This window comes from Echeneis naucrates, chromosome 24 (assembly GCF_900963305.1).
Source record: "Echeneis naucrates chromosome 24, fEcheNa1.1, whole genome shotgun sequence".
Classification (NCBI taxonomy): domain Eukaryota; kingdom Metazoa; phylum Chordata; class Actinopteri; order Carangiformes; family Echeneidae; genus Echeneis; species Echeneis naucrates.
Window position 1 is genome coordinate 2,690,457 of NC_042534.1, and position 13,941 is coordinate 2,704,397.

At 40.9% G+C, this 13,941-nt stretch overlaps 1 protein-coding gene across 1 annotated transcript; it reads left to right on the forward strand.

Annotated features, from left to right (window-relative positions):
* The first annotated feature begins 1,470 nt into the window (after positions 1-1,470).
* Positions 1,471-11,498, forward strand: rfx6 (regulatory factor X, 6). The gene is made up of 20 exons (XM_029497079.1): positions 1,471-1,627; positions 3,356-3,584; positions 3,962-4,085; positions 4,329-4,390; positions 4,533-4,610; positions 4,785-4,812; positions 4,886-4,993; positions 5,079-5,156; positions 5,237-5,350; positions 5,995-6,044; positions 6,292-6,451; positions 6,546-6,690; positions 6,921-7,030; positions 7,140-7,257; positions 8,332-8,454; positions 8,795-9,004; positions 9,533-9,833; positions 10,155-10,528; positions 10,861-11,061; positions 11,338-11,498. The coding sequence occupies exons 1-20, from the start codon at positions 1,471-1,473 to the stop codon at positions 11,496-11,498; spliced, it is 2,931 nt and encodes a 976-aa protein (XP_029352939.1).
* The last annotated feature ends 2,443 nt before the right edge of the window (positions 11,499-13,941 follow it).

Here is a 13,941-nt window from a genome sequence, read left to right on the forward strand (position 1 = left end):
GTCGCCGAATTTATGTTGTATTAAGCCCCATTTACATTCGGTAACGTTTGAAATATTGTTATTATTATCATTATTTTTGGCATTTATTTTGTAAATACATGAAATTGTTAGTCATTTTATTTTATTTAACTTTTAAACTCTGAGGACACAGAAGGTCTTTTTTGATATAAGTATTAATAATAAGTCGAAATTATATGTCTTATGATCATGAAAGGTCTTGAGATGATAACCACATATGTAATTTAATTCTAATTTAAATATAATCTTACACATTCTGATGGTTATATCTTAATATTTACTAACTGAATCTTTCCTCCTGTACAGCAAAAATTATGATTATGATGCATGATAATAAACCTTAAAGTGTATTATTTCCTTCCTTGTGTTTTCTTTGTTGATTTCTTAAAAAGCTTTAAACTTCGATCTAAGTGATGATTGAGAGCACATATCAGCTTTTCAATGTCAAAAAACAAACCAAAAATATTTTTTTGAACAGAGTCCTGAAGGCAAGAAAACAAGACTTATTCCTTCCTTATGAAAGCAAGTTTTTAGATTTAAAAAATGATTAATAATGCATTTTTAAAAAGCAAGAAAATTCTTCAGGGAAACGAGGAGCCTATGATGACTAAGAAGAAACACTGAGTGTGCAAATGAAATGTGAAATATTACTTTGGACAGCAGATACCTGTCGATGGATAGAACGATGGATAGAATTCACGTTGGATGTATTACACTGAACTAATTCAAGGATTTTAACGGGTAAATGAATTTAAATAACAGCAGAGAGGACAACAGCAAGCAGCAGGTAAGGCTAAATGTTTTAAAATCAGAGTACAGGCCACATTGATTCACATAGATAAAGCTACGAGTCTTAAATGTGCTAAATACAAACACCAAAGTGAGAGTTTCTTTCAGGATTTGTTTGTTGTTGTTGTTGTTCTCATTCACTACACAATTCAGACTTAAATCCATTCAAGCTTTTCTGTATATGTAACTTTAAATAAAGGTCCAGCTGATTGTGGGAGGTAGGATGGGTGGATGGACGGACAGATGGATGAGGGTTTTCTGTTAATCATTAATAACTTGGATTAGCTCCAGTCTTCTGTAAATATGATGAATGCATCCACAGCTTCATTAGCTCTGCCTTCCCACAGCACAGCTTTATTAGTCTGAGGTAGCTCTATCAGGTCAGGTCTATCAACAGTGCACTCATCTTTCATTTTTATTTCTTTAGTTCATCTTCATTTGTGGCTGACATAAACTGACCAAAATGCTGGAGCAGGTGTTGGCGGTCTTATCCTGGACTTGTGTGACGGAGGGATCGACAAACAGTGTTTAAGGATTAGAGCGGGTTCACAGCCTTTAATGACAAATGGTCTGCAGCGGGTTGGGTCTTTCACAGCAGACTGACTCCAGCTTTCACCTTTTGGATCTACATCTGTGGTTGAGTTTTAAAATCTGACATTCACCATGCCGATGAAACGCAGCAGTGACAGTTCAGGAAGAGATGGAGTGTTCCTCATCCACTCTTTAACCAAGACTCTGTGCAGCCCACCAGAGGAAACACACAGAGATTTTAATGGACGGACACAGTTTCCTCTGGAGGATGATTCTGGGATTAAATCAGGTAAAGGAGCAACCACACTCAGTTAAAGTGGGATTATCGGTGATGGTGTAGGACAATATGGGCTCAGATTTTGTCTTATATTCTTATGACCTTTCTTATATTCTTTCCTTTAGCCACCCCCAGTTTCTTTTAGTATAACAGCTGCTGAAAGTCTTTAAATATGCATGTTTTTCTGTGGACTGGTCCCAGATTCACTCAGGAGTAAAAAAGTGCCACTAATACACCACATGATGGTGCTACAGCTGCAGGCATCACTGACCTGACAGCAAGATTCATTCATTTCTATCCAACTTTTTCACCCAAAAATGGGACAAGGATGATGATGATGATGATGAAAACACAAAAACAGGAGTAAAACTGCAATTTGAAAATTACTAAAATAAAAACAACCCACAAAGAGTGAAGACTCAAATAAAACAGTCCCGCAGTGATGTCATGAAATCTGTAAATCAGGGAAAATTTCACCAAAATGATCCAACAACAGATTGTAAAAGTATCAAACTGGTGGATAAAGTTCCTCATCAACATTTCATTTGCTCACTAGTGGTAAAAATTTGATTAAAGGAGTTCATCGCATTCATTGACTCATTGATTAAATTTTACATTACACCTTTTTCCATTTAAGTTCACTTTCCATTGATACAGGCCACAAAATATTGGGTGTCTGTAAATTTTGGGGCAACGAATAAATATAATTGAGCAGCCACGATTAATGTACTGAATTTTTAAATTTACATTTCCTGCTGTGAAGTTATGGATAACAAAGTAATAAACTCTGACGGCTCAACAGTTTTGGTTATGTGTTTCTGATAACTACAGTTAAAATGTAATTTGAAGTGCATTTTGTGCAGATTCTAAATGAGTGTTAGTAATTGATTTAAATTGATTTGGCTTGTTGGATGTTAAGTTATTCATTTTGTAATCTAACATGACTTAAGAGCGTTCAGATTTGTCTTTATTCTCACCGTGCAGTTTCTTTTATTCCAGTTTTGCTGCGAGACATTCTCCTGAAAAAACTCAGTGAGGCCAAAAAAGCAATTAAGACATTCTTGTTATTCTGTCAATAACAAGTCGACAAGGAGTTACAGAACACACCTTTCAATAGCTGAACAGACACACTTCAGAAAATAATGGACCATTATTTGAATCCTTTTACTTTCCTCCCACATGTTATTGTTAACTGTGCAAGCACACCAGTGACCACAAATCACTTTTTCAAGGTCAGAAAATTACAGAAACCGCTCTGCTTTGGACACTCTCGTCCAGCGGTGAAAGGAAAAACACTTCAAAATAATGTATCCTTCCACTCCTTTCTTCGTAAGTCTCATCAGAACAAATGCTTGGATTAACAAATGAAGTCCTTGAGGTTGCCGAAGACTTGGATGGCAAAGAGTGAACGCAGAAACTGAAAATGAAAGATAAAATGTTCCATCAGAATAGAAAATTCAAGGTTTCGAATGCTGTATGTTGTACATTAGGCCTGTGAATTACTCCATTTAATCACATAACCATGTTGCGAGAAATATTTATTCTGAAAACATACATTTTTGATCTTTAGCTGTAGTCGTTGTTTGTCTTTCCATCGGATGTCCACAAACTCCCTGGAGGTCACACAGAAAGCTTCTCTTCTTCTTCTCAAGTCAAATTATATTGGACACTAATCTGTATCAGTCCAACCCCCACTTTTTTTCTGCCCTCTTTCTTAAACATGAATTTGGGAGAAATCAGCATATCAAAGTTTCTGCCTGCTCCCATCGACTTACTACACAAGATGTATTCACCTGCATGTGTTGCCAGAGGCCGAAGACAGTAACGAGACGCCGTCCTCTGAAGAAGACCAGGACCTGGTGGACCTGAACCCAGACCTGACCATCAAACAGAGTATCTCCTCCTCCAGGAAGACCATCAGTCAAATCATCAAGGACAAGAAGAAGCAGACACAGCTGACTCTGCAGTGGTGAGAGCTCTGCAACAGGAGCAAACCACACGTGCATTTCACATTAATGCAACACTAATAATTTACTTTGACATCTATAAGAGCACAGCCCTGAACAGCAGTTCAGCATGTAGAGTACGCTTTTTATTGCAAATATTCACTTTTGTTTTTTTTTTACTGAAATTGAGTTTTTAACAACAATATCTTTTTAACAATATTAAATTGTTAAATTATATCTCAAAGAGAAGGGACATTTAACAATGATTGGGCACCCGATGACTCTGAGTATTTCATCAGTTTGCTCTTCCTGTTGGGTTTTCTGTTACTAACTGTATTCAGTGGAGAATAATCTCATACACATTTGCAGTAATGAGGTACTTTCTCTGGCGCGTCATCAGGCTGGAGGAGAACTACATCGTGTGTGAAGGAGTGTGTCTGCCTCGGTGCATCCTCTATGCTCACTATCTGGACTTCTGCAGGAAAGAGAAACTGGAGCCAGCCTGTGCTGCAACGTTTGGAAAGGTGTGTGTTGCCGCACAGAGTCAGAAAGCGTGTTAACTGTAAGAATCAGAGAACAGATCCAAATTAAAACTTGCATGAATAAAGTTTTATATATTTTGGACATTTAACTCTTTCACTGGCTTTTCCTTGCAGGCTGATGCTCCTCAAGTTAGACGTTAGACACTGTACACTGTAACGCTCCTGCTGACACTTATATCATTTGAAGCTCTCAGACAGCTGAATTAACTGTCCTGTTCTCCTCAGACCATCCGACAGAAGTTTCCTCTGCTGACAACGAGACGACTGGGCACCAGGGGACACTCCAAGTAAACACACACTTTCATTCTCACACATTCAGATTTAGAATTTACAGCTGCAAGATGTTTTTGTACAGTTTAATTTGGCCATTTTTTTCCCTTCTAATCACTTGATGTTCATACTTGATACTATCATCCTGACGATGACCAGATATCATTACTATGGAATCGGTATCAAGGAGAGCAGCGCTTACTATCACTCTGTGTACTCTGGGAAAGGTTTGACCAGGTAACATTTAACAAGATGTCACCTCTTCTTTTTCCCTTTCTTCCTCGTCTTGCTTCACACTCCCTCTGGATCTTCTTTATCCAATTGCTCCTCTTTCACTTGTAAAATCTCATTGCCCAAACGTGACATACTAAAACATTTCATCAAAATCAAATCTGCTTCTTTTTATCACAGATTTTCAGGGAGCAAGCTCAAGAATGAGGTAAAAAGAAGTGAACATCTGTGCTCAAAAATCAACTTAACAACATGTGTCTAAGTCAGAGTCCATGTTTCAGGGAGGTTTCACCAGAAAATACTCTCTGAGCTCAAAAACTGGAACTTTGCTACCGGACTTCCCCAACGCTCAGCATCTTCTTCTGCAGGGAAGCATCTCCAGAGAAAAGGTTGGTGAAATAATAGGCTATGAATTGAATACTGGCAAACACATGGTGATAGTGACTCCTCATGATGTTCGCTGTCCTCTTGCAGGTGGACACTCTGATCATGATGTATAAAACCCACTGCCAGTGCATCTTGGACAACGCAATTAACGTCAACTTTGAGGAGGTGATAGCTGTGGCGGTAATTTAAAAGAAAAGCACCATTCACCACCAAGACTTTTCAGCTCTGCAAATGTTTTGTTTCAGATCCAGAATTTTCTGCTCCACTTCTGGCAGGGAATGCCCGACCACCTGCTGCCACTGCTGGAAAACCCCGTTATCGTCGACATCTTCTGCGTCTGCGACTCCATCCTCTACAAGGTTGTCTCTGCAGTTTTGTCGTGACAGAATAGGAAAGTGTGTTATCAAGCTCAGCTCTTAATGAGTTCATTTCACGTTCAGTTCAGGTTCTCACCTGGTTTAACTTAGGATCAAACCAACACAACGCAAAAATCATCATCATGGAAGCAAATTCAAGATGCTTTGATTCCACAGTTTCGCAACTTTTCCCTTCAGCAGTTGACATTTCTGCCCGGCTCTTCCTTTATTTCCTTTCTTTGAAACTTTCCTTGAAAATGGTTTTTAACTCAGGTGCTAAAATTGTGTATATTGTACACAGCATTTATCCAAACTTCATTACAAGCACAGGAACGCGTCCTGGTTCAGTCCCAAACTGTCTGTACGAATGAAATGTTCTCGACCTTAAAAGCGAGGATTTTGAAAGAAGGTCCTTTTCAAGGAACAACTGAAGAATCCTGTTGTGTCCTTCCCTCCAGAATGGATTTAATTCTCTTTAATTCCTCACACCTAGGAACTCTCACACTTACAGAAATTTTTCAAAGGGCCAAGAAAGAAAGATTAAAAGGAAGAGTTCAAGTTATGTCCATTTAAATGCACCGCTGCCGTGAAGTCAACTTTACTGCTGAAAGATCCCGTTCTGACCGATGAACCCTTTATCTCCTCAGGTTTTAACTGATGTTCTGATTCCTGCTACAATGCAGGAGATGCCTGAGAGGTTGGTTACTTCACCTTTCCTTCATGTTCTCCTGATGCTTTATCATGAAAAAAGAAAGAAAGAGATCCCTTACTGAGGCTCTTTGTGGCATCAGAGCCACGTCTTTTGCTGTCTTGGAAAAAAAAGATGAACGTGTTGGAATTAATTCTTGTTGTAAGCAGAAAGATTTTGTGATTTTGTGTAAAGAAAAGTCTAATTTCATCCAAAAGTGACGACATCTGATGGGTGTGGATGTTTTTTCCACCAGTCTGTTGGCAGATATCCGCAACTTTGCCAAACACTGGGAGCACTGGCTGGCCTCTTCCCTGGAGAACCTCCCAGAAGGCCTTGCAACCAAGAAACTCCCAATTGCACGCCGCTTCGTCTCCTCCCTGAAGAGACAGACCTCATTCCTTCACCTGGCGCAGGTATCAACATTTCCTGAAGACGAGACAGTGCAGATGACAGCACAAACGCAACAATCGTTTTAGAGGGCTTTCTTCCACCTCCTTGTTTTTCCAGATAGCCCGTCCGGCGCTCTTCGATCAGACCGTGGTGACCAGCATGGTGTTGGACATCGACAACGTGGATCTCAGCAGCATCAGCTCTCAGCCTCTGCTCAGCATCAACACCACAGGAGACCAGGACCCAGACATCTACTCTGAATGTCAGTGGAACTACTGGGTGACTAGGTCACTCGTAATTTCTTGATATGACGAGGGAAGAAAATTATTTTTACTAAAGGATTATTTTTAAACTCAAAAATTATGCAATGCAAGATGCTTTCTTTTTTTTTTTTTTTTAAGAAACAACGAACATTCAGCTGCTTCTGTTGCACATATATTAAAAAAACAAAAATGACTTGACTCCTGCTGAGGTCTTATTTCTTTTCTCCAGATGACTCCATCACCGTCTTTCAGGAGCTGAAGGAGCTGCTGAGGAAGAACGCCACAGTAGAGTCCTTCATCGAGTGGTTGGACTCTGTTGTGGAGCATAAAGTCATCAAGGTAACAGCTGTTAACCTGAATCTTTGTGTGCACACAAAATGTTCTTGTGAATGTCCTTCTGTGCTGTGAAGCAGGTTTGCTATATTTTTTTCATTCTCTCGCTGCTAAGCCCGGGAAACAGAGCAGCCGATCGGTGAAGAAGAGAGCTCAGGATTTCCTGCTCCGGTGGAGTTTCTTCGGGGCCAGAGTGATGCACAACCTCACACTCAACAACGCCTCCAGCTTTGGTGAGAAAATCTTCCAACTGATGCACTCGCTGTTCAATCTCACTCTTAACTGAGTATGGTTCGTTTCTGGACCTATCAACTGTGCAAAACTATGTTTGAGATCTGAACTCCGTGACCTCTGTGGATCATCTGAGAAAATACTAATTACTGTTTACTTTACTGCAGTTCTACATTAACCTCTTCAAATGTCAGAAATCTTAGAAGTTCACGTGATACAAGACAGAGAGGAAATACTCATAAGACTGTCATAAAGACAGAGATTTATCAATGTATTAGCCGTGAGCTGAACTCGGTGTAGTTTTAGCTCTTTATTTGCTTCAGCTGTTGAACTGTGGGCAGACTCTGTGCCTTTTAACACCAACAACGTCAATCAAAGGGTTTTAAAGGGACGTTTGGTGGTTACAGTCCTTTACTGAGGAATCTTCTGTGTTGGTTTACAGTACAGATGGACGATGTTTTACAGCACATTTGTTTTCCAACCAGACAAACAGAAGCTATGCTGCTGAATGGTTTTCAACACTGTGCCACAGTTACGTGGGAACTATTAAAAAACGACTAATAAAAGCTACATACTGAGCTCAGTGACAAAGTGGTGATTACTGTTTGCCGTATTAGTGTCGCTAATTAATTCTGTGCTTGATCCTTCTTCATCATTCAGTCCATAGGAAGGGTTGGCCACACACAAACACACACACACACACACACACACACACACACACACAATCACATGGCTAATACAAGCAAGCCTGGAGCTGATTGCTACAATGGTGCCATAAATAGTAATGGCCAGACTCACCTTGATTAAACAAAGTCTTATCTGAGGGTCGCGTGCTTTCTGTTCAAACACATGCACACAGACCACGTGTACGTGAATAAACACTGGCCATTTGTTGGGCCGCTCTCTGAAGTCACAGCAATGCTCGACCGCAGAAGGTTAGAAAGGTGAGACCCCCGCGGGTCAAACAAAGAGCAGCTCTGTCTGACAGGTCAAACAGATGTGAGGGCCCAGCTGGCGTCAGCGAGGTTTGAAGGTCTGGAAACAAATCTGTCACGATGACCTGTTGGTGTCTGCAGGTTCCTTCCATCTGATCAGAATGCTGTTGGACGAGTACATCCTGTTGGCTCTGGAGACTCAGTTTAACAACGACAAGGAGCAGGACCTGCAGAACCTGCTGGACAAATACATGAAAAATGCAGGTATCAGTCACTTTGGCACTTAGTTCTTATTTTATTTTTCACCTTTCAAACACAAAGAGGAATGAAAAAGACTGTTTTAATAACAGACTGGAAATTTCTTAAAAATAAATTAAATCCAGTGGTGAATTGCTTTATAAAGGAAATTAAAGTGAAAATCTATGAGATAATTCACTCACAATTTTCAATACAACAGAATATGAACGATTGGTGTGATTACATCTCAGTATTATCACAGCTGTGTCCCACATGCAGGGCTGTGAAGAGAGTCAAAAGTATTCAATAAAACAGTGAGCTTCAACTGTTGTGGTAAATGACGTAACGTCACTTACTCTACTTTCAGATGCCAGCAAAGCAGCACTCATGGCGTCGCCCAGTTCCTGCTTTCTCGCCAATCGCAACAAGGCCAATGCTGCCGCTGACCAACCGGTGAAGAACGAGTCTCTTGGAGAACAGACCTATATGTCTCTGTCCACCAATCAGCAGCAAAGTCTGGAGACGAGTACGGTCGTCTTCCAGGGGACAGATGCTGCTGCTGGTTTTACGGTGACAGGTAAAAAACAAAACAGTAAATAATAATCTGATCAGGGAGCAGCAGCATATTCTACATACTGTTATTACATAGATCCACTAAAATCTTGTGTTTGTTCTTCTAAACTGATTTAAAAGCTCTTCTTGTTGTTATAATCAGGAAAACTTTACATGCAGGCAGAGATGAGAGTCTCAAAAATGAAAATGGCAAAAGCTGTGATTTGTACAGTAACTGGATTGGAAACGTCTCCCTGTAAACGCGTTCTGATCTTCAGTGGCGGGAAACCAATTAGCTGAAAGATGCTAAAAAGTTCCACAGAGTTGAATAAAATAAATAAAAGTAGTCTTGGTGGGTTTTTGTAAGTATGACTCACGTTTTTTTTTGTTAAACATAATCATTTATGACTGTTCATGTTTCAAGTGTAGCTTTAAAGCACCAATTATAAAGTTTTGTTGGTGCGACATACTGCAGCCAGAATCAGCAGAAGTTTTAATCTGTGCTCAGCGTTTGATGCCCGAACAGCTGTTAAAGCTAAAATTCCTCACACAGGTGGTCAGATGGACTTCTCTCAGGTCAGCGGCCCACTCATGACGCCTCCTATCTCTCCGGCGGCGTTAGTGCACCGTGGCTCCGTCATCAACCAGGGCCCCATGGCGGGCAGACTCCTTACGTCTTCCTGTTCTTCCTCCACCTCCTCTTCCTCGTGCCTCGCCTCTCTCAGTGGGATGACCCAGCCCGGCTCCTGCTCTTCGTACCCAGAGACTCTGTACCACTGTTTACCTCAGAGCAGCTCCAGTTATTTCCCTCCAGTCAGCAGCTCCTCGTCCTCCAACTACCAGCCTGCCCTCAGGTCAGCTTTGATACTCCCTCACATTCTGAATTTACACCACAAATAACAAAAAAGACAAAAAAAAGATCTCAAACATGAGTGATGATCATTGCATGATAAAAACATTTAGCATTAGCATTCAGCACTTGGGCTTTATTTCGACCGGTGTTGAAACTGACTCAACCAGAAGTTTCAGATAGATAATTATTCTGTTTCATTTTTGATTAAAACTAAAAAAATATCTTCTGTATTTTTGATACTTTTATTGTGATAGTGGCGTTAATCACTCTTCGGATTGCATTATTTATGTAAGAAAGAACCTCCTGTTGTCCTGTTTTTCAGACCTCAGACACAGAATCAGTGTCTGGCCTCGGTTCAGCCTCAGGCCTCGTCCCTGACCTACCAGCTCTCTCGTTATCCCTCCTTTAATGACCAGCAGTTGACTAAAGACGTCTTCTACAACCATCATCCTCCTCCTCCATCGGTCCATCCTTCTTCCGGCAGCACAAACTGCTCCCTGACGCCTTACGCTTCTGCAGTACGGCCCACATCCAGCTACAGTTCAGGTTCAGATCCAGTTCAACCGGAACAGGGCCTGGACGCTCAGACCGCGGCTCAGATTCTGGACTCAGCCGAGGGGTTCGGTTTTGGGGGAGCTGGACTCAACCCTTCGAGTGGCGGGTGTCAGGGACAGACGTTCTCTGCCACGGGACACAGTGGTAAGGAGGATTGGCATCAGTGCTGTGAAGCATCGAATACACATTCTCAGCTTCCAATGTTGTTTTAACGATGCCAATATTTAAGTACACTATTGAGCTCCCTCCTCATGAACAAATTTAAAACATAGAATACTTTAAATTCACACAAATAGATAGTTTCTGTTCATCACTTTGCTCTGTACTTGTTTTCACCGTAACATCCTTCAGCTCTTCAGGTGAAAGGTGTGAAATAATCTGATAATAATAATAATAAATGTATTTTACTCCTCTGATCGATTCATCGGTCAACTGTTGGAGTTCGCTGTCAGACATTCTCCTTCCTGTGGCAGGTTACTATGGCAACAGCAGTTATCTGGACAGCCAGCGCATGACATCACTGGTTGACCAGCACGTGTCCGTCATCAGCAGCGTCAGCAGCCTGCGTCCCTTCGCCTCAGCGTACTCCGAGGTCCACGACCCGCTCAACATCCTGGACGAGCCGGGAAGGAAAACAGCAGGAGCCTATTTCACAGAGACAGAACCCGGATCAGGTCAGCTGTGTGTGAGAGAGAGAACAACGTCCTGCATCAGATGACTAAAATCAAAATGAAATTCAAATTCCAAATGTTTTCTTTCTCCTCTCGATTAAACTGGCACAGATTGTCTTGTGGTTTTTCTCTAAAAGCACAATAAAAAGTTTAAAAAGGTTAAATTGCTCAAAACTTGAATGAGCATTTGATTTAAAGATGACATTGTGATGTGTATCTATTGTTTTAAACCCTGGAGTGTTTTTATCTGACATTTCTGGCCCTCCCTCCCCTCTTCAGGATCTGCTCCCTGCATGTTCGGAGTTGTATCTCCCTTCGCCTCCCATCAGGAAACCCTGATGTCTCAGCAGCGCATCACGGCGTCTTCGGAGGTGCAGGACCTGGTGTCCTCGCTGCCCCCCATCAACACCGTGTTCATGGGGGCTGGGGGAGTGCAGTGATGTCCTGAGGTTCGGACTTTACAGCTCCTTTTGGATGGTCCGATCACGGGACGTCCGGTCTGTGGGTACAGTATGAACGTTAGTAATGTTAAAAGACATCTTTAACCAGGGACGCCCTTCATGGCGACCGTTTCAATCACCGCTGTATTGTACCAGAGTGAGAGGAGCGAAGCAAAGATATTTATTTCTATGAAAATGTGGATTATTAAAAATACACAATTTATGACACAGATATTTATTCGTCCTTCACTTCTGTGAGCATTTGTCGTTTTTTTTTCCCCCCCGATTTTGAGATACTAAAAGAAACAAGCACATTTTGTTTTGACATGATGCTCGAGGGGCCTCCAGGTTTGGAGGGAAAAAGCGTGTTCCTTACAGCCGAGGAAAACAAAATGCTCTCAGACATACTGCGTTTTCGATGATGCAGATCGTAAAATCTCAGATCCTAGGAGGAGCCCTCACAGGAAGTTATGCTGCAGAAACAACAGTTTCCTTTTGGCTTGTTTGGGTAAAAAGGGTTCAGGGACTGGACTGCCATCATTCAGGTTTTCCAGTTTTACTTCACAGGAGACTGGATGTGTTGGGAAAAAGAAAAACGATAATTTAAATTTATGTGTCTGCTTTATTTGAAATATGCTTACTGCTTTGTCAAGATAAACTAAATACTTCCATTAAATTTAGATTTGAAAATGAAATGAAGTAAAAATATTTTCAACCACTGAAACAGATGATAGAAAAATATAAGCATGTGCCGTACAAATGGCCCGGCTGGTGACACGAAGAAATTTATTCAATAAAGTGAATGGACCGTAAAAAAGCTTTCACATTTTATAAGTCAGGGAATTCGAGAGCTTGCACCAAATTTCATGGCCGCCCATCCAGCAGCTGTTGGGCTGGATGACAAGTTCTAATCGCAAAATAATGGAAATACAAAATTATCCATTTTGGTGAGATTTGGACAATACAACCATCCCATCCAATACTTTTTTTTTAAAGACAACACGGACCTGGTTGTAGCTTTTCTTTTTCTTTTCACTGATAATAGAAATACGGAACAAAACAGAGCAGGGAACAGTCTGTGTTCCTGCTTTTGTTGGCCTCTGCAGCAGATTGACTTTGGGTCAATAACAGAATGGAATCTTTATCTCCTCCGATTCAAAGACTTCATGTCAAAACACCGAAACACACGACTCTTTAATGACCGAGCTCGCAGACAGAAGCACAATCGAAGACCGGAGATCAAAGTTGGAAGCTTTTTATTTGTAATTATTTGGTCTCTCTGCAACACAATGGAGCGAGATATGAGCGAGATAATCGTGTTTACGAAATGTTACGAGAACCAACAAGGATGGGTGGGGGGAGGAGGGGAGGTGGGTGATGTCTGTGAGTGAGCTTTTAATATCACACCATGGTGACGACGGGGAAACATGAAAATATGTCTCCTCTTGAGTTTGTTGGTCCAGGACCAGATGGGACATCATAAAACCAGAAGATCAAAAAAGATTCAAGCATCAGTTTGTTTGGATTGGCTCTTCTGACACATAAAACACACCGGCATAGAAAAACACTGAACTTTATCCATCAAGGAATTAACCGTATTACTACATTTTGCCTTAAAAAGGCTTATGCATGAACGCACAACAAATTGTTGTGTAAGCGTCTTGCTGAATATTATTTTATACAGTAAATTATAGCTAATTTAATTTAAAGACAATATATGAATTCTCCAACAAATGTGCCTCAGTGCTCCACATACTTTAGTTTGGACTGAGAGAATTATCTTTTTATTTGCACCAGACAGCCTCTTTTAAACAACGTTAAACAACGTTAAACAACAACTCTTAAACAACAGTTCAATTCAACTTCTTTCTGTTACAAATGAATCACACCAGCTCCATAACAGATGAGCTGTTTTTAAATTAATTTAAATGAATTTGTTTACACTAAAGAGAGAAAAAAACAACAACAACATTACCATCATAACAGGATATTCAACTTAATCTGAATAGATCCAAACACATTTTGGTACAATTCTGACAGTTCCAGATGAATGGTGGTGACGTGTCCGTCCTCCCTCCTCCCATCTCGATTGGTTTTTATACGTTATCTACTCAGGAGGAAAAATCCATTTTAGGTGCTCATGCAGCGGCGCAGGGACAGATGGTGGCATATGTAATGATTACAGAATCCCCACGTTAAAATACTTTAATTACTAAGTCAATAATGTCTGCAACAATTGCTGGACCTTTAGTGTAAAAACAACAGAAGGCCGAAGGCAAACTTTGGGCCAATGTTTAACCAGAACTTTGCATTAGAGCCGATCGAGGCAGCTGCACTATGTGTGTGTGTGTGTGTGTGTGTGTGTGTGTGTGTGTGAAATACAGGCTGTCCTGCAGGTAAGGCTGTCCTCTCATACAGAAGTACCTGTTGTAGCCGCAGTGAG